Below are 21,944 nucleotides of genomic sequence, written 5' to 3'. Positions count from 1 at the left end.
GAGGCTAGATGACACTTTGGGGTCTTGCTATTGCCAACACTTCTGTAAATGGTGAAGAAGGCTGCTTCAGCCTCTGGGAGCAAACAAACTGAAAGGCCCTCTCTCCAAAATCTCCAGTTCACTTCAACAGGAAAAGCACACCAGGGTCCCTTCCCACTGCTTCTAGATGGGTAATTCACTTTGAAAAAGCAAGAGGCAGTCGTCATACAGTGAAATACTCCTGCATTTCCTCTCCAATTATATATCCATGGATGAGATATGCAGGGTTAACCCACCACGTCTGAAGAGCCAGCCTAAGGCTCCTGATAGAATCCTCCCCAAAAGACAAAAATAACAGGAATCAAAAAGCATTTCCTCTCACGAGTGCTAGCTCCACCCCTACAAGTAGGGAAGCCTCCTCTTCAGAACATAAAATTCAGAAACAGTGAGGTAAGCGCCTTAACTAGTCTGTTTTTGAAACCATGAGGAGGAAGGAGGCAGCCACCAACAAAAGAAAATGAGCAAGCTCAATCATTTCCTCCAACCAAACTTTGAAGAACTTACATAGAAGTGGTAAATTGATGATAAATGGAAAAGTAATAGGGGAATTCTGCACCAGTGCGCAATGCAGAATTTTGCAGAAATTAATGTTGTGTGCACAGAATTTCCTTTCCTCCACAGAAATAGGCTGCAGTGCTGCTGACCACAGGTCACAAATAGAAGACAAGGCGAGGGAGAGGTTCCCAGCATGCCCTGAAGTAAGGAGGCAGCGAAGCATAGGAAACTCCATGCAAGCCCAGATCCTAGCATCATGCTGTTTCTTCCTCTGGATCCCTGGGCTCTAGAGGGCAGGGAGAGGGGTGTCTTGGCTCTGTTGGGGGACGTGGTTTGGGTGTATTGGGGGAGCGGGCATAGTGGTTGGGCTCTGGGAAGAGGGGTTATGGGTGTCTGGCCCCCCAGCTGGGCTGTGTGGGTGGGGCAGAGAAACAGGAAATGCGTTGTCATAGGGGTTTCTTTAACTTTGGGGGAAATTTTGTATTGTCTGTATTATTACTGACAGACAGGTATTCTGAAATAAATTACCAAAATAATTGAAACAGGTGTGATTAGATGGTGTTATTTTGACAAATAGAAATTTTAATATGCTGTGTGCAGAATTTTTAATATTTTGGCACAGAATGCATCTCCAGGAGTAGGAGATTCAGCCCTGCAATTCTATAGGATCCTAGAATTCAAATATTCTCCCTTCCCTGGATGAAGCAGCAATTGCCTGGCAAAGGATATGGTAATTGCTAGCTGGAGTGGTTCCTTCCCAAATATTCAGACCATTCTCTCATCCCTTTTCACTGTTTATTCATAGATACTAAGGTCAGAAGGGACCATTCTGATCATCTAGTCCGACCTCCTGCACAGCGCAGGCCACAGAATCTCACCCACCCACTCCTATGAAAAACCTCACCCATGTCTGAGCTATTGAAGTCCTTAAATCATGGTTCAAAGACTTCAAGGAGCAGAGAAGCCTCCCTCAAGTCAACCATGCCCCATGCTACAGAGGAAGGCGAAAAACCTCCAGGGTCTCTCCAATCTGCCCTGGAGGAAAATTCCTTCCTGACCCCAAATATGGCGATCAGCTAAACCCTGAGCATATGGGCAAGATTCACCAGCCAGATACCCAGGAAAGAATTTTCTATAGTAACTCAGATCCCATCCATCTAATATCCCATCTCAGGGGATTTGGCCTATTTACCCTGAATATTTAAAGATCAATTACTTACCAAAATCCCATTATCCCATCATACCATCTCCTCCATAAACTTATCGAGTAGAATCTTAAAACCAGATAGATCTTTTGCCCCCACTGCTTCCCTTGGAAGGCTTTTCCAAAACTTCACTCCTCTGATGGTTAAAAACCTTCGTCTGATTTCAAGTCTAAACTTCCTGGTGGCCAGTTTATACCCATTTGTTCTTGTGTCCACATTGGTGCTGAGCTGAAATAATTCCTCTCCCTCTCCTGTATTTATCCCTCTATTATATTTATAGAGAGCAATCATATCTCCCCTCAACCTTCTTTTACTTAGACTAAACAAGCCAAGCTCCTTAAGTCTCCTTTCATAAGACAAGTTTTCCATTCCTCGGATCATCCTAGTAGCCCTTCTCTGTACCTGCTCCAGTTAGAATTCATCCTTTTTAAACATGGGAGACCAGAACTGCACACAATATTCTAGGTGAGGTCTCACCAGTGCCTTGTATAACGGTACTAAAACCTCCTTATCCCTACTGGAAATGCCTCTCCTGATGCATCCCAAAACCGCATTAGCTTTTTTCACAGCCATATCACATTGGCAGCTCATAGTCATCCTATGATCAACCAATACTCCAAGGTCCTTCTCCTCTTCCGTTACTTCTAATTGATGCGTCCCCAACTTATAACTAAAATTCTTGTTATTAATCCCTAAATGCATAACCCTACACTTCTCACTATTAAATTTCATCCTATTACTATTACTCCAGTTTACAAGGTCATCCAGATCCTCCTGTATAATATCCCGATTCTTCTCCGAATTGGCAATACCTCCCAGCTTTGTATCATCTGCAAACTTTATTAGCACACTCCCACTTTTTGTGCCAAGGTCAGTAATAAAAAGATCAAATAAGATTGGTCCCAAAACCGATCCCTGAGGAACTCCACTGGTAACCTCCCTCCAACGTGACAGTTCGCCTTTCAGTAGGACCCGTTGCAGTCTCCCCTTTAACCAATTCCTTATCCACCTTTTGATGTTCATATTGATCCCCATCTTCTCCAATTTAACTAATAATTCCCCATGTGGCACGGTATCAAATGCCTTACTGAAATCTAGGTAAATTAGATCCACTGCATTTCCTTTATCTAAAAAGTCTGTTACTTTTTCAAAAAAGGAGATTAGGTTGGTTTGGCATGATCTACCTTTTGTAAAACCATGTTGTATTTTGTCCCATTTACCATTGACTTCAATGTCCTTAACTAATTTCTCCTTCAAAATTTTTTCCAGGACCTTGCATACTACAGATGTCAAACTAACTGGCCTGTAGTTACCCGGATCACTTTTTTTTCCTTTCTTAAAAATAGGAACTATATTAGCAATTCTCCAATCATTCGGTACTATTCCTGAGTTTACAGATTCATTAAAAATTCTTGCTAATGGGCTTGCAATTTCAGGTGCCAATTCCTTTAATATTCTTGGATGAAGATTATCTGGGCCCCCCGATTTAGTCCCATTAAGCTGTTTCAGTTTCGCTTCTACCTCTGATATGGTAATATCTACCTCTATATCCTCATTCCCATTTGTCATGCTACCATTATCCCCAAGATCCTCTTTAGCCTTATTAAAGACTGAGGCAAAGTAATTGTTTAGATATTGGGTCATGCCTAGATTATCTTTAACCTCCACTCCATCCTCAGTGTTAAGCGGCCCCACTTCTTCCTTCTTAGTTTTCTTCTTATTTATATGGCTATAGAACCTTTTACTATTGGTTTTAATTCCCTTTGCAAGGTCCAACTCTACTCGACTTTTAGCCTGTCTCACTTGATCCCTACATGTTCTGACCTCAATTAGGTAGCTTTCCTTGCTGATCCCTCCCATCTTCCACTCCCTGTATGCTTTCTGCTTCTTCTTAATCACCTCTCTAAGATGCTTGCTCGTCCAGCTTGGTCTACAACTACTTCCTATGAATTTTTTCCCCTTTCTTGGGATACAGGCTTCCGATAGCTTCTGCAGTTTTGATTTAAAGTAATCCCAGGCCTCCTCTACCTTTAGATCCATAAATTCTTCAGTCCAATCCACTTCCCTAACTAATTTCCTTAATTTTTGAAAGTCAGCCCTTTTGAAATCAAAAACCCTAGTTGCAGATTTATTTTTGTTAATCCTTCCATTTAGTTTGAACTGAATTAGCTCATGATCACTTGAGCCAAGATTGTCCCCTACAACCATTTCTTCTATGAGGTCCTTGCTACTCACCAAAATTAAATCTAAAACGGCATCCCCTCTAGTCGGTTCAGCAACTACTTGATGAAGGAATCCATCAGCTATCGCATCTAGGAAAATCTGAGCCCTATTATTATTACTAGCACTGGTCCTCCAGTCTATATCTGGGAAGTTAAAGTCTCCCATGATCATGCAGTTTCCATTAGTATTTACTTTATTAAAGACATTAAAAAGGGCTTTATCCATATGCAAATTAGATCCCAGAGGTCTATAGCACACGCCTAGCACTATCATAGGAGAGGCTTTACTAGTTTTCTTCCCCAATGTAATTTTTGCCCAGATGGACTCTGTCTTATCCATTGCATCGCTTATTTCTTTATATTCTACCTCATCATTGATATACAATGCTACTCCACCCCCTTTACCTTTGTTTCTGTCTTTCCTAAACAGCACATACCCTTCAATACCTGTAGTCCAGTCATGACTACTATTCCACCATGTTTCTGTTATCCCTATAATATCTGGTTTCACTTCCTGCACCAGTAGCTCTAGTTCCTCCATTTTGTTACCTAGACTCCTCGCATTGGTGTACAAACATCTTAATTTTTGCTGTTTGGCCTCGCTCACATTTTGTACCCTATTAGGCACAGTCATTCTACAGCCAGTATAACCTATTAGACTAGTATCCACACCGCCCTCACTCCTTATATACATTCTCCTACCCACGGCTGTATCCATTCTTACTTCATCTTCTTCCCTCTCAATGCTAAAATCTGGCGTGGAGATTTTCTGGACATCTCCCATCCATCTCCCCCCAATTCCTAGTTTAAAGCTCTCTTTATCAGTTGTGCCAGCCTCGATCCTAGAAGTCTATTTCCTTCCCTACTCAGATGAAGTCCATCCCGAGAGAACTGACCTCTGTCCGTGAATGCCTCCCAGTGGCCATACATCCCAAAGCCCTCCTTATAGCACCACTGCCTAAGCCATCTGTTGACAGTCATAATCTTGTCAGACCTTTGTTGCCCTTCTCTAGGAACAGGAAGGATCCCGCTAAAGATCACCTGAGCCTCAATTTCCTTAAGCGTCTTCCCCAGCCTAGCATAGTCTCCCTTAATACTTTCCAACGAGAATCTAGCCGTATCATTTGTTCCCACATGAAGGATAATTAGGGGATTCTTTCCCGCTCCCTTTAGGATCCTTTTCAACCTCAGGTCTACATCCCGTATCTTAGCACCCGGAAGACAGCACACCCTTCTATTCTCAGGATCAGCTCTAGTTACAGGCCTGTCTATTCTTCTCAATAAAGAGTCCCCGATCACATAGACCTGCCTTTTCCTGGTGACTGTGCTATTCTCCAGTCTCTCCCCTGTTCCCTCTGGTTGCAAGTTCTTTCCATTCCTATTTTCCCTTACAATCTTCTTCAACCCATCCTGTATCCTCCTGGGGCTCATATTTGGTGTAGTCTCCCTTGACTCTTCCCCTTTTTCTATAGGACTAGCCTCTCTTCTCTTCTTCCTTACCCTTCCACCTTCAACAAGTACCTGCTGAGCCCCTTCTTCATTTTCCAACTCTGCAAACCTGTTCCTAAGCTCTATTTCTCCTTCACTAGCCCGTCTTTTTCTCTGCCTGGTTCTTTGAGTCACATGTTTCCACTGACCACTTTCCTCATCCAGTCTCTCCTCAAAATTCCCCAGCCCTGGTTCCATCTGTGAGTCTGAGCTTTTCCCTTCAGATACCTCATATCTTTGCTCCATCATCTGCTCAAACCCCTTCCTAAACTCAACCAGACTTTCCACCTGCATCTCCAAACCTCGGATCTTTTCCTCCATCAGCTCTATCAGACGGCATTTCATGCAGAAAAAACTCTTACCGGTTCCCCCCTCCAGGATCATGTACATACCACAGCTTCCACATCCACTCATCCTCAATGTGTCTTTCACTACAGAAGTCACTCCCACAGCTGCCTCTGTATCTGTTATCTCCTTCCCACCTAAATCCTGTTAATCTGGGAAACACAAGCCACACCAAAAAGACCACACCCCCCCCCCCAGCAAAAGCAAACCCTAAACAAGCACCACAATACAAACTCCCCTTGCAAACTCCCCTGTTTAGAGCTCTGTTTGCTAGCTCCTGTGCTGCTGCAGCTGTCTGTGCTGCTGCCTGACTGGCTGGCTACCTTTATAGGGCCCCTAGTCAGAAGCCCCACCCCCTAGGCAGGGCTCAGCTGCTCTCTCAGCACAAAGCCCCACCCCCTAATCAGGCTCAGCTGCTCTCCCAGCACAAAACCCCTACACACACACACAAATACTAAAAATACAAAACCAAGTACAACTACCTTCTCCTCCAACAGAACTCCCACTCAAACTCCCCTGTTTAGAGCTCTGTTTGCTAGCTCCTGTGCCGCTGCAGCTGTCTGTTAATGAATACTAATTCAAGAAAACAGCTCCCTGGCTGCTAACTTTATAGCACACAGACCCATGGATTCCAGGAGGTTAACAGCACCTAGTCTGGATGAATTTCTTGTGAACGGGCTGAAATCTAGACTGCTTTGTGAATATTTGCAAGTGAATTTGTTCAGCTGATTCTCAGAGTAAGAACTACATTTGCATAGACTAATTCTGATAGCTCCATATAGGTGACAAGGAGAGCAAAACTGGATACATTGGTTAGGATGCATTGATTTTTCACTACATGTGCAATGTATATCCAAAATTTTTAAATGCTTGCTTCCTCCTCATTTTTTGGAAAGGAAGAGGAAGATTCTTACCTCACTGCGAGTGACTACAATTCTGACAAGTGTAGAATCATCTGTGCCAGCTCCTTTCATGGAATGGTGGAGTCTCTCAGCAAAAAAGGCCGGGCGATTTAGAGCACATTGCACTACAAGAAAGTGTAGTTACAAGGTTATTTCAAATAATGCATACTGCAGTCACTATTCACATGGTTGTATTTGGGAGAATTAAATAGTTGATCTAGCAGATAGTATACATGGTATTTTGAAACAGTTCCTCTTATTGCTTTGTGATTCTTCCTCATGCAAGACCCATACTGGTCACAGTTCAGCAATTTTTTTGTTGGCTAAATTCTATACTATGCATCTCATCACATTTCTTTGCCGTTTGGAAACATAGGTATTTTGTTACTGAATCTTTCAGCTTAGACCTTATTCTCACTGGTAAAATAATTTCATAGCCACAAGAAGTGTTTAAGCTTCACTAAGCATGGATACCTTTTTACACAGGTTAGTAGCCCTATCATTGCTAGTTGGCCAAATCATTTTATAACTCGTTTCAGCCATGAAGACAGCACTTTTGACAAGAAAAGAAGCCTTAATTCAGTAACAAAAATCATGTAAGGGGACACGTAATTTTAAAAAACAAATCTTTCCAGTGGGTGATTGGTACTGGGATTCAAAGATTTTTACCTCTAGCTTCTTAGCTAGAATTCCAACAGCATAAAGTACCAATAGAAAATCATCACCATTCACTGGCTGTGAAACTGGTCTCTGTTCAGTTCCTATTGGATAGGTTTCCACATCACATTATATGAATGCCAATTAATAGGTCACAATTAGTTTCAAGAAAAAAAAGTGTTCTCAACAAGTATTGATCTTTTTCCAGTGCTTCAAATGGGGCATAGCTTAGAAGGGCTCTGCATAGCAATCTTGTGGCACCAACATCAAGGATGGCTGACGAAAGGACACCACCCTATATAGATGGTTGATAAAAAGAGTAAGAATGGATTCTACAATATACTGTTAAGAGGTAGAGTCAGGACATTAACTACAACAGCTTAATCATAAAAGCAGTTTGGGGTTTTCTAAACTTCAGGAATCCCTTTATTATAGATTATGCTAATGGTTACTCTTTCAAATAGACCATGATTAGGATCCTACCAAATCCACAGCCGAGAAAAATGTGTCACAGACCATGAAATTTGGCTATTGTAGAGGAGGGGCAGGGCTGGAGGCACCCCACGCAGGGACTCCTATCGTGGACACGGCTCCCATTGCTAGTCCCGGCCCAGGCTAGGGAGGAACAGGACCTCCTCTTCCTCTGCAGGGGCTACTCCCAGATCTGGGTCAGACCCACCTCTTGGAACCTCCCCCGGCTGCAGGAAGCTCTGTGGCTGCTGGCTGGGACAACTCCTGACCCGGGTGGGAGGCTGCTGGGAAAACCCAGATGTATAGTAACCCACGCCCTTATGCCTTGTGACCCTCGCTTCTGTACTGCTGCTGGGAGAGTGCTGGCTTTAGAGTTGGGACCCAGTCAGCCACCACTGCTCTCCAGCTGCCCAACTCTGAAGGCCAGCAGCAGCACAGAATTCAGGGTGGCAATCCCACAACACTCCTACAATACCGATGTGGACCACCCACCCCCACACACACAAACCCCTTTGGGGTCGGGACCCCCATAGTTACCTTGAAATTTCAGATGTAAACATCTGAAACCTTGAAATTTACTAATTTTAAAATCCTATTACTGTGAAATTCATCAAAATGGACTGTGAATTTGGTAGGGCCCTTATCATGGTCCATTAGCTTTGTGAACAGTGAGAATAAGAAAGTAATCAGATGACAGGAAACCTTTAGAAAAACTTTTGCTCCAATTTTCTAAAGAACTTGTGATACTTAAATTAAGATTTTTATTGTAGATCAAGTAGCTTCTAAATTAAAAATATAGGTATTCCAGCCAGACTTGTATAGTATGTCAGAAAGGACCTCTAGTGAGTCATCTGGGTCAGAGGGGCCCACACTCCTGTCTTTCCTTAGTGTTTCTGAAAACAAATTTAGCATAAGCGCTCCATTTAAAAGTGCACCTGCTCTTGAAAACTCTTTGTTTAGAGTATTTGAGCGTTGTGGTACAAATTAACATTAAGTACAATGTTCAGTACATCTGTTCTGTGAAGTTAATTCAGAATGAGAGGAACTGAAAAGAGTTAAATATGCCTTACTTGGATTTAATTTGGAGAAAGCCAGCTTGTTTCAAATTGAGCTCACTGTACTTGAATTATAATCAAAATAAAAGTTCAACTTTTAGTCAGGACTTAGAATACTTCTATTTTGGCAAGTTCTGGGGGTAATAATATAGAAAGTGAATAGGTCAAGTAGTTTCAAAACACTTATGATAATTCATAGATTGCTGAGTTGGATTGTCTCTTACCTAGCTTTTAAGGCTGTCAAACGATTAAAAAAATAATTGAGAGTAAAAAAAAATAGTCATGATTAATTGCAGTTTTAATCCCACTGTTAAATAATAATAATACCAATTTAAATTTATTATAGGATATTTTTAATTTTTTTCTACGTTTTCAAGTATATTTATTTCAATTACAACAGAATACAAAGTGTACAGTGCTCACTTTATTTTGATTACAAATAATTGCACTGTAAAAAACAACAGTATATTTCAGTTCACCTCATACAGGTACTGTGGTGCATTTTTTTAATCGTGAAAGTTCAACTTACAAACGTAGAATTATTATTTTTATTTATTTTTATAAAACTCCACTCAAAAACAAAACAATGTGAAACATTAGCGCCTAGAAGTCAAAACATGAAAGGGCATACAAATGTTTAGCATATCTAGCATGTAAATATCTTGCAATGCTGGCTACAACAGTGCCATGTGAATGCCTGTTCTCACTTTCAGATGACATTGTAAATAAAAAGGCAGCAGGATCTCCCATAAATGTAAACAAACTAGTTTGCCTTAGCAATTGGTTGAACAAGAAGTAATACAAAGTGAGCACTATACAGTTCATATTCTGTATTGTAATTGAAATCAATATATTTGAAAATGTTGAAAAACATCCAAAAATATTTATAATATGTTAAAACTGGTATTCTATTACTGTGTGATTAATCGTGACTTTTTAAATCTAGTTAATTTGTTTGCATGTACAGTAACTCCTCGCTTAACATTGTAGTTATGTTCCTGAAAAATGCGACTTTAAGCAAAATGATGTTAAGCGAATCCAATTTCCCCATAAGAATTAATGTAAATAGTGGGCGGTTAGGTTCCAGGGAAATTTTTTTCACCAGAAACACACAGAGACAGTATAAGTTTTAAACAAACAATTAAATACTGGTACACAGCAATGATGATTGTGAAGCTTGGTTGAGGTGGTGAAGTCAGAGGATGGGATATTTCCCCTTATTGCTAAATGATGAACTAGCAATTGGCTGAGCCCTCAAGGGTTAACTCATTGTTAATGTAGCCTCACACTCTACAAGGCAGCATGTAGAGGGAGGGGAGACAGCACAGCAGACAGAGACACACACCCTGTGTGTGAGAGAGAGAGGCGCATTGCTCCTTTAACAGGTTTCAGAGTAGCAGCCGTGTTGGTCTGTATCCGTAAAAAGAAAAGGAGTACTTGTGACACCTTAGAGAGTAACAAATTTATTAGAGCATAAGCTTTCGTGAGCTACAGCTTATGCTCTAATAAATTTGTTAGTCTCTAAGGTGCCACAAGTACTGCTTTTCTTTTTATTGCTCCCACTCTAAGTACATTGCCTTTTTAAGTTAATCAGCAAACTGAGACAGCAGCTGCTGCCAGGAAGCTCCCTCTGTCCTGAGCCCTGTCATGTGTCCCCCTCCTCTATGGAAGATGGGGTAAGCAGGGTGCAGGAGCAAGGGGAAGGGGGAAACCCTGACATTAGCCCCCCTCTTCCCACCTCCCCGCCACCCCACAGCAAGCAGGAGGCTCCGGTGAGCAGCTCCAAGGCAGAGAGCAGGAGCAGCACTTGGTAGTGGGGGGAGGGACAGCTGAACTGCCAACAATTGATAGCCTGAAGGGTGGCTGCCGCACAGCGAACTTAGGGGAGCTGATGCGGGGGCTGCTCTTCCTGCAAGCAGTGGACAAAGCAGGCAGCTGCCAAACGGTTCTAAGGGAGCATTGCATAACTTTAAACAAGCATGTTCCCTAATTGATCAGCAAACAATGTTAACCAGGATGATTTTAAGTGAGTTACTGTATTAACCGCGATTAATTGACAGCCCTCCTAGCTTTACCTCTCCAATTAGTCATAAATACCCTCTTTAGAAAAAAGAAATGTCTCTTACCGATAGTCTTCAAGCCATCTTCTACATTTCCAGAAAACTCCCGGCCAATGCTGCTTAACAGATCACGATTGGCAATCTGCACATAAAAATTAAAGGGATTAGGGGGTTTTGTTTTTTTTAAACGTGGGAATGGAGCCAAATTCAATCCTGGCATATGCAGACCAACTCATTTGAAGTTAATGGAGTTTCACCTGTTTTTATCCCAGGGCTGAACTTAGTTCATAATCTTTAACAGAAAAAATTCTACCTTCGAATATGTTTCAACTGTAGCTTTTAGCTGGGGGAAACTTCTAGTTGCCAGAATCATGTTAAAGCAAGACTCATCAGTTCCAAGTTTCCCTTCACCAGCTTGGTAGAGGCGCTGAGCATCTTCCTGAGCTTTTTGATAGTTCACTGATTGATTCTCATCCCGATTGCCCTGCAAGTGAAGACATTAGCTGCTCAATCAGTAATGCAACATTTTCTGTTCCTTACCACATCTTACAGCCTTGCCAAATGGTTCTCATTCTTCAGCTTGGAAAATTAAACCATAAACTAGACTTATGACAGCTGTTTCCCAATAAGCCTCACTTGTTTTTGGAGGCAGCACTGGAGTGTGCACCAGTTAAATGAGGGGACTAGGAGTCAGAACTCCAAGCCTATCCCCCAGCTCTTCCACTGACACGCGTGTGACCCCCGAATCTTTTTTGTACTCCTTTGTAAAATGAGAATTATTCACCTTTGCTGCTAAGATGAGAGCCTTAATTATTTTTAAAGTGCTTTGAGATCCTCAGATGAAAAGTCCTATAGAAGTACCAAGTATTATGCATATTGTGGTGCATGGAAAGTGCTACAAATCTCTATCTACTCGGATAGCGAGCTCATGACTGTTCTAAAATAGTTCTTTGAAAAGAGGCAAGGCTACGACATATTGGAATTCTGAATACTTCAGGCTCTTCAGTTATTAGAAATGGAAGACAAGATATACTCACTACATCCTGAAAAGAAGTAGGTATTAAATTCCTTCTAGCTGCTGCTTAAGGACAGGCATACGTAGTGTTTTGTCAGTTTCCTGCCTCATCAACTAACACCTGTTCTTTTAAGTAGCAGTTTGAAAACATGTCCCTTTATAGTGATTTCTTGTAAACTGACCATAGAAAGATGGCCTGAAACTCTTACTCTGCAGAGCACAACTTAAAAACCTTAAATCATCTGGGTCAGCAGCTCTGCAACTTGAAATTATCTCATGTTTTTAGCCCCTGTGGCTTCTTGATACTTAAATTAAGCAGAAAACAAGGGCTAAGTTTTCATTTAATTTTTCTGTTTCTAGCTCTACTGGTTGCAAAGAACCTTCCAAACATGAACTAATGCATTGTTTTTTACTGAGTATGCACGCAGCCTGAAATAATAGCAATAAAAGGCACAATCTGATCCCATTCTTTGAAGTATGGTGTTGTCTCTGAAGCATAATGACTGACTGAGAAAAGATCTGAGGGTAGATTTTCTACAGAAGATGCTTACATTAGCACCAACAGGATATGCATTAATATCTAATTTCAGACTGTGTGGTGGTGATACCAGGGAAGGGTAATTTCTGAAGATAATGTTTCCAAACTACTTTTTAATGCCTTAAATGAACTAACATCTATATAAGGTTTCAGAGTAGCAACCGTATTAGTCTGCATCTGCAAAAAGAAAAGGAGTACTTGTGGCACTTTAGAGACTAACAAATTTATTTGAGCTTAAGCTTTCGTGAGCTACAGCTCACTTCATCGGATGCATCTGGTGAAGTGAGCTGTAGCTCACGAAAGCTTATGCTCAAATAAATTTGTTAGTCTCTAAGATGCCACAAGTACTCCTTTTCTTTTAATATCTATATAAATTATATAATGTGCAGATGACCACTAGCTATTTTAATGTGTTGGATATATCAAAATAATAAAAAGTCACCAGTGCAAGCTTCTCTGAAATTTGCCTTTTTGACTTTACAGAGGCAGGCAATAAAAATCCCCAGAAAATATTTGTGGTAATTAATGCCACAGCTCTCACAAGGGTTGATACACTCAAGAGAACATCTAAGTAGAAATGTCATGGAAGGTTAATTAACTGTAAAATGGCTAGGCTCAAAAAAAAAAAAAAAGGCAATTACAGTCAGAAGAGGTGGGGAAGAATATCAGAATATCTAAGACTTTATAGAACTGCAAGTGAAACAAGGGAAACATCACTTTCATCAACCAAATGGGGAATGCATTCCCCACATTTTCAGGTTCCACAAAATGCAGCTCTGCTCAGAGTACAAGCTACCACAGAACATGGCTGCTGGTTTACAGCCAACTGGGGGGTTAGATACATGCCAGGTATTATAACATGTAGTGTTTCACCATGTTTAAAATCTGTTTTTTTAGGATATTGAGGCTAACAACACTGAAAAACTGCATGGTATAACAGTCCCATACATGATCCAGCTGAGTTCATGTACTATCTGCATAGAACTTTTTATCTGAGAACGAAGGATGAGCAGGAACCTAAAAGAGGGGAAGTGAGTTTTGAGCTAAATGTCCTGCTTAGCATACTCCCATGGATTCTCTCAAGTCTTCTATATATTATGACATCTATCGTGTTAGGAGACAGGTTTCTGGAACTCAGGTTTCATTACTTGATTCCCACGATGTGTTAAAACCATGGTTTGGTCTGACAATGTAAGAAGGACAGCACCCTTCTGGAATCATGTTCTTGAATGATGGTAAAAGTTCCCCAGCTCCAGCATAATTCTGAAGCACTGTTACACCATGATTTGTTTCCATCTAGTTTGCAAGGCCAAACTGTGATTTACATGCATTTTTTTCAGCTGGCTACAGTGCTGTAACTGAGTAACTCAACTCAGTAGGGATTCCTGGGTAGACAGGACTTTTCAATCTGTCCCCAGGGAGACTGTATGTTGTCATGCTGCTATAAAAATATAGTCCAGTGCCACATAACTTCTTACAGAAACTGGCTCTGATTAGGCATACACAGACAGTTCATTTTGATGATCTCTCAATCATACTCTTCTTCCAGCTATAACAGGTGGTGAACCTGTGGCTCCCCTGAGCTTGCTATGCTGTCGCTCTTCCCCCCATCGAGCTTCCTGCATGCCATAAAACAGCTGATCGGGGAGGGAGAGAGAGATGCTGATGGGCGAGGCTGCTGATGGGCTGGGAGCGGGGGTGGGGAGCTGATGGGGTGCTGCTGATGTATTACTGTGGCTCTTTGGCAATGCACATTGGTAAATTCTGGCTCATTCCAGGCTCAGATTGGCCACTCCTGAGCTATAAAAACAGGTGAACTTTTTTTAAAAACTGGTGTTTGTTTACTGTAAGCATCTGATACGGAGCTACAACTCCACTCACCAGTCTGTTCTGTAATAAATGCATGAAAAATATGCAGCAAGGGTTATACCTTTGGTTTACCAACAAACTCACCATTGTCAAAAAAATGCCCTTTGGCTCACCTGGCACATAGATACAAGTAATCGTTCAAAGTGTCCTGAGGTATCTGCTCTGATATCCTGTTCAATGTCTCTTCCAAATTCTGTTTTGTAAGTCCTGACTATGTCTCGAATTTCCTGGTTCGTCCTTGTACAAAGAATCTCAATCAACACTCTCTCCTGAGTGCCGGCTCCCTATAGGCAGAGAAAGAGAAAGTATTGCTGCAACAGAGCACACTTACCCTTCTTCCTTACAATTTTCTGTGACACTATAAAACCAACTGTTACAATCAGTCATTTATTACATTTTGAAACTGTTTTAATATTATCTAGATACTAAGGTCAGAAGGGACCATTCTGATCATCTAGTCCGACCTTCTGCACAGCGCAGGCCACAGAATCTCACCCACCCACACCTATGAAAAACCTCACCCATGTCTGAGCTATTGAAGTCCTTAAATCATGGTTCAAAACTTCAAGGAGCAGAGAAGCCTCCCTCAAGTCAACCATGCCCCATGCTACAGAGGAAGGCGAAAAACCTCCAGGGCCTCTCCAATCTGCCCTGGAGGAAAATTCCTTCCCGACCCCAAATATGGCGATCAGCTAAACCCTGAGCATATGGGCAAGATTCACCAGCCAGATACTACAGAAAATTCTTTCCTGGGTAACTCAGATCCCATCCATCCAATATCCCATCTCAGGGGATTTGGCCTATTTACCCTGAATATTTAAAGATCAATTACTTACCAAAATCCCATTATCCCATCACACCATCTCCTCCATAAACTTATCGAGTAGAATCTTAAAACCAGATAGATTTTTTGCCCCCACTGCTTCCCTTGGAAAGCTATTCCAAAACTTCACTCCTCTGATGGTTAAAAACCTTCGTCTGATTTCAACTCTAAACTTCCTGGTGGCCAGTTTATACCCATTTGTTCTTGTGTCCACATTGGTGCTGAGCTGAAATAATTCCTCTCCCTCTCCTGTATTTATCCCTCTGTTATATTTATAGAGAGCAATCATATCTCCCCTCAACCTTCTTTTAGTTAGGCTAAACAAGCCAAGCTCCTTAAGTCTCCTTTCATAAGACAAGTTTTCCATTCCTCGGATCATCCTAGTAGCCCTTCTCTGTACCTGCTCCAGTTTGAATTCATCCTTTTTAAACATGGGAGACCAGAACTGCACACAGTATTCTAGGTGAGGTCTCACCAGTGCCTTGTATAACGGTACTAAAACCTCCTTATCCCTACTGGAAATGCCTCTCCTGATGCGTCCCAAAACCGCATTAGCTTTTTTCACAGCCATATCACATTGGCAGCTCATAGTCATCCTATGATCAACCAATACTCCAAGGTCCTTCTCTTCCGTTACTTCTAATTGATGCGTCCCCAACTTATAACTAAAATTCTTGTTATTAATCCCTAAATGCATAACCTTACACTTCTCACTATTAAATTTCATCCTATTACTATTACTCCAGTTTACAAGGTCATCCAGATCCTCCTGTATAATATCCCGATCCTTCTCCGAATTGGCAATACCTCCCAGCTTTGTATCATCTGCAAACTTTATTAGCACACTCCCAATTTTTATGCCAAGGTCAGTAATAAAAAGATTAAATAAGATTGGTCCCAAAACTGATCCCTGATCCACTGGTAACCTCCCTCCAACGTGACAGTTCGCCTTTCAGTAGGACCCGTTGCAGTCTCCCCTTTAACCAATTCCTTATCCACCTTTTGATGTTCATATTGATCCCCATCTTCTCCAATTTAACTAATAATTCCCCATGTGGCACAGTATCAAATGCCTTACTGAAATCTAGGTAAATTAGATCCACTGCATTTCCTTTATCTAAAAAAATCTGTTACTTTTTCAAAAAAGGAGATTAGGTTGGTTTGGCACGATCTACCTTTTGTAAAACCATGTTGTATTTTGTCCCATTTACCATTGACTTCAATGTCCTTAACTAATTTCTCCTTCAAAATTTTTTCCAGGACCTTGCATACTACAGATGTCAAACTAACTGGCCTGTAGTTACCCGGATCACTTTTTTTCCTTTCTTAAAAATAGGGACTATATTAGCAATTCTCCAATCATTCGGTACTATTGCTGAGTTTACAGATTCATTAAAAATTCTTGCTAATGGGCTTGCAATTTTAGGTGCCAATTCCTTTAATATTCTTGGATGAAGATTATCTGGGCCCCCTGATTTAGTCCCATTAAGCTGTTTCAGTTTCGCTTCTACCTCTGACATGGTAATATCTACCTCTATATCCTCATTCCCATTTGTCATGCTACCATTATCCCTAAGATCCTCTTTAGCCTTATTAAAGACTGAGGCAAAGTATTTGTTTAGATATTGGGCCATGCCTAGATTATCTTTAACCTCCACTCCATCCTCAGTGTTAAGCGGCCCTACTTCTTCTTTCTTAGTTTTCTTCTTATTTATATGGCTATAGAACCTTTTACTATTGGTTTTAATTCCCTTTGCAAGGTCCAACTCTACTCGACTTTTAGCCTGTCTCACTTGATCCCTACATGTTCTGACCTCAATTAGGTAGCTTTCCTTGCTGATCCCTCCCGTCTTCCACTCCCTGTATGCTTTCTGCTTCTTCTTAATCACCTCTCTGAGATGCTTGCTCATCCAGCTTGGTCTACAACTCCTTCCTATTAATTTTTTCCCCTTTCTTGGGATACAGGCTTCCGATAGCTTCTGCAGTTTTGATTTAAAGTAATCCCAGGCCTCCTCTACCTTTAGATCCATAAATTCTTCAGTCCAATCCACTTCCCTAACTAATTTCCTTAATTTTTGAAAGTCAGCCCTTTTGAAATCAAAAACCCTAGTTGCAGATTTATTTTTGTTAATCCTTCCATTTAGTTTGAACTGAATTAGCTCATGATCACTTGAGCCAAGTTTGTCCCCTACAACCATTTCTTCTATGAGGTCCTCGCTACTCACCAAAATTAAATCTAAAATGGCATCCCCTCTAGTCGGTTCAGCAACTACTTGATGAAGGAATCCATCAGCTATCGCATCTAGGAAAATCTGAGCCTTATTATTATTACTAGCACTGGTCCTCCAGTCTATATCTGGGAAGTTAAAGTTTCCCATGATCACACAGTTTCCATTAGTATTTACTTTATTAAAGACATTAAAAAGGGCTCTATCCATATCCAAATTAGATCCCGGAGGTCTATAGCACACCCCAAGCACTATCGTAGGACAGGCTTTACTAGTTTTCTTCCCCAATGTAATTTTTGCCCAGACGGACTCTGTCTTATCCATTGCATCGCTTCTTATTTCTTTACATTCTACCTCATCATTGATATACAATGCTACTCCACCCCCTTTACCTTTGTTTCTGTCTTTCCTAAACAGCACATACCCTTCACTACCTGTAGTCCAGTCATGACTACTATTCCACCATGTTTCTGTTATCCCTATAATATCTGGTTTCACTTCCTGCACCAGTAGCTCTAGTTCCTCCATTTTGTTACCTAAGCTCCTCGCATTGGTGTATAAACATCTTAATTTTTGCTGTTTGGCCTCGCTCACATTTTGTACCCTATTAGGCACAGTCATTCTACAGCCAGTATAACCTATTAGACTAGTATCCACATCGCCCTCGCTCCTTATATACATTCTCCTACCCACGGCTGTTCCAGTACTGCCCACGAAGTGCAAGCCAATGTAGTGGAGCTAGAGGGGAAACAGCATTAACATATTAACTTTTATTATTATTATTACTACTACTATTACTACCAGCTCACTTGAGTTAAAAATGGAATTTCTCAAATACTTGAACAATTATACGAAATTCACTGACCCCTAAATGACAAAGCATTTTTACATTCTTTGGGACGGGGTGGCCAACCTGTGGCTCCAGAGCCACATGTAGCTCTTCAGAAGTTAATATGCGGCTCCTTGTACAGGCACCGACTCTGGGGCTGGAGTTACAGGTGCCAACTTTCCAATGTGCCGGGGAGTGCTCACTGCTCAACCCGTCTCTGCCATAGGCCCTGGCCCCACTCTGCCCCCTCCCCTGAGCCTGCTATGCAGGGCGGGAGGGGGAGTCGCTGATTGATGGGTCTGCTGGTGGGCAGGAAGTGTTGGGAGCGGGGGTGGGGAGCTGATGGGGGGCTGCTGATGTATTACTGTGGCTCTTTGGCAATGTACATTGGTAAATTCTGGCTCCTTCTCAGGCTCAGGTTGGCCACCCCTGCTTTGGGAAGTCACTTTGAGAAAGATACGCTATTACCGTTAATACAGTTTTATTTTGTTCTCTGTGTGTATGTAAAAAGTGCTGACTCACAGCTACTCTGTGTCTTTGCATGCATATAGGAAAATAATGGATTTTCATGGAAATTCACTTGTGACTCTAAAAATAATAATAGAGTGGTGCTAGTGTTGCCAGATGGTCAGTACCTGAAATAGGCTTAAAAATACCAACTGCAAATTAACGAGAATAGTTTTAATTGCTCTTTATTCACAGCAAGAAGAGTTTTGGACTTTTTCAAATTTCAGAATGGTGAGCTGATCAAAAGACATGGAGTTTTAATTGTAGCCCGACTTACCTACTATGTGAACAGATGTTCTAGCAAACAGTGCAGCCAGGAGAAGTGATCTAACAGCAGTGAAAGTTAAGAGTTGACTCCCCACCTTAAATTTTAATTGGTCTTGGCTCTTTAATATGACCTCTTGGAAGTTGCCTGTTCTGCAGCTGAGGCTAAATGGTAATCTGTTTAGAAGGCTAGAAACTATAAATACAGGAACTTGGATGCTTATAGAAAAGTTACTTAAATCTCCTCCAAAACCCACAGGCTCGAAATGTTTCCACCACTATGATTTTCTATTGGTTTTGTTTATAAGACTTATAAAAAGGACTCTAAACTCTGAAAGAGTTGGGACTAGTCAGGAATTACTAAAACTGCAAAAATGCATCCGACGAAGTGAGCTGTAGCTCACGAAAGCTTATGCTCTAATAAATTTGTTAGTCTCTAAGGTGCCACAAGTACTCCTTTTCTTTTTGCAAAACTGTTGTGTCCCATAACATAGAAGGTGTCTAATTTAGTGTTTTATTCATGATAAAATTATACCTTCATTGCATGACGTAAACTCCAGGCATCATAATAGGTAGGTGGCATGAACAAGGCTAGTATCAGTTCTTCCATGTTTCCACTTAGTTCAGACTTCAGATCTTTAATTAAATCCTATCCAATTACAAAAATAAGTATGAGGTTACAATACAAATATGTAGTACATGAACAGTGTGGTAATTAGGAAGGGGTTGAAGAGGCAGTATTCAGATTTGCTGGAGGTTATAGGCTGGAGTTGGGTTCAGATGATCACTCTAGGCATTAATACTGTTTATTACACTGCTGTAAACTACTGAGTAATCTATGCAAGATTTCAGACCAAAAAGGCAGAAGTCTCACAGGATTAGTTGATTTTTCAAGATTTCCATTATTTTAGCTAATGAAAAGATTGTGGCATCCGCTGTTTCTGAGAGAACCAGAAAATAGGCCCATCTGAATTTTGGATCCAGAATTCAAACATAAACCCTCCTCCTACAAAATTCAAAAAGGGTTTGGATTAGAGGTTCTGGTTTTGGCCAACTAACTACAACTATATTTTGATTATGTACAAAAAATAAGCGAGTCAAGATATATCACATCCACCGCTTTCCCCATATCCACAGAGCCAGTTATCTCGTCATAGCAAGCAATCAGGTTGGTCGGGCATGACTTGCCCTTGGTGAATTCATATTGACTTTTCTGATCACATTCCTCAACTCCAAGTGCTTCAAAATGCATTCCTTGAGGACCTGCTCCATTTTTCAGGGACTGAGGTGAGGCTGTAGTTCCCCGGATTCTCCTTCTTCCCTTTTTTAAAGATAGACACTTTATTTGCCTTTTTCCAATCGACCGGGACCTTCCCCGATTGCCATGAGTTTTCAAAGATAATGGCCAATGGCTCTGCAATCACATCAGCCAACTCCCTCAGCACCCTCAGATGCATTGCATCTGGCCCCATGGACTTGTGCATCTCCAGTTTTTCTAAATAGTCCTTAACCTGTTCTTTCACCACTGAGGGCTGCTCACCTCCTCCCCATACTGTGCTGACCAGTGCAGCAGTCTGGGAGCTGACTTTGTCTGTGAAGACCAAGGCAAAAACCGCACTGAATACTTCAGCTTTTTCCACATCATCTGTCACTAGGTTGCCTCCCCCAAATCAGTAAGGGTCCTACACTTTCCCTGACCTCCTTCTTGTTGCTAACATACCTGTAGAAACCCTTCTTGTTACCCTTCACATCCCTTGCTAGCTGCAACTCCAATTGCGCTTTGGCCTTCCTGATTACATCCCTGCACGCTCAAGCAATATTTTTATACGCCCTAGTCATCTGTACAAGTTTCCACTTCTTGTAAGCTTTGTTTTTGTGTTTAAACTCACCGAAGATTTCTCTGTTGAGCCAAGCTGGTCGCCTGCCATATTGCTATTCTTTCTGCACATCAGGATGGTTTGTTCCTGCACCCTCAATAAGGCTTCTTTAAAATACAGCCAGCTCTCCAGAACAGTTTATACAAATCCATGACAGTGCTCCAGTCATGCGAGTTACCCCACCAAGTCTCTGTTATTCCAATCACATTGACTGTCCAAGGACTTCCAGTTCTTCCTGTTTGTTTCCTAGGCTTCTTGTGTTTGTGTACAGGCACCTAAGATAACTAGCCGATTGCCTTACTTTCTCAGTATGAATCAGGAGGCCTCCCCTGGTGCACCCTCCTCCTTGTGTTTTCTTCCCGTATCCCACTGCCCCACGGCTTAGGTCTCCTAATTTTAGATTTCAACCACTACACGGTTTTTACCCTTTGGGACATTAAAGGAAGGAACATTCAATAAAATATACCAACTGCCTCTCACAGCTGGAAAACCATGGTCATTCTAGTTTTCTGGTGTGGCAGGATGAATGGGTTAACTACTATAGCAAAAGGGAAGTTCAAGAGCATGTTAGCTTCTTGGCAAATGAGTGAAACATCCTTGATACACATTAAAACATCCACCTTTCCTTTGGTATTTCAGTAAAAACAAAAATGCTTCTTTCTGTAGCTATTCAGGATCCATCTACAGCACCCCCCTCAGCTATTCACTTAATGACTGGTAAGTTATTGAAATATACATGGTCATCTATCTCCTTTCTGTATATATCTGAACGAGTGCTGCTTTTGCATTTAGAGAAGACAGACAGTAAGCTATTCTACAGATTGTCAGGTAGGTCAGTCTGTAGAATTCCTGTCACTGCTGAACCAGTGCTGTCTCCTTGCATCTGAAGGTGAAGGCTGTGTTGAAGATTGCATAGTCCATCCCACTAATTAATACAGACAGACAAGTACATTGCACCGATACTCTACCGTAGCCCAATATCAGAACTGTTTCAAGGTCTTGGTGCTAATCTTTAACTATGAGACTTACAAATGGACATAGAAGTAGATGGGGAA

The 21,944-nt window shown here is 41.4% G+C and overlaps 1 protein-coding gene across 2 annotated transcripts in view; it reads right to left on the bottom strand.

The window, feature by feature from the left end:
• ANXA7 (annexin A7) overlaps nucleotides 1-21,944 on the bottom strand; it is a 78,030-nt gene that overhangs the window by 8,880 nt on the left and 47,206 nt on the right. For both annotated transcript variants that reach the window (XM_043519163.1, XM_043519164.1), the window contains 5 exons: nucleotides 19,548-19,661; nucleotides 14,475-14,645; nucleotides 11,253-11,423; nucleotides 11,006-11,081; nucleotides 6,709-6,821 (listed from right to left, as the gene is read on the bottom strand). In XM_043519163.1, coding sequence (XP_043375098.1) covers nucleotides 6,709-6,821; nucleotides 11,006-11,081; nucleotides 11,253-11,423; nucleotides 14,475-14,645; nucleotides 19,548-19,661 — 645 coding nt within the window. The remainder of the gene's footprint in view (nucleotides 1-6,708; nucleotides 6,822-11,005; nucleotides 11,082-11,252; nucleotides 11,424-14,474; nucleotides 14,646-19,547; nucleotides 19,662-21,944) is intronic.

This window comes from Dermochelys coriacea, chromosome 7 (assembly GCF_009764565.3).
Source record: "Dermochelys coriacea isolate rDerCor1 chromosome 7, rDerCor1.pri.v4, whole genome shotgun sequence".
NCBI lineage: Eukaryota > Metazoa > Chordata > Testudines > Dermochelyidae > Dermochelys > Dermochelys coriacea.
The sequence above is the reverse complement of the archived record's forward strand: the minus strand, read 5'-3'. Positions and strand labels throughout refer to the sequence as shown.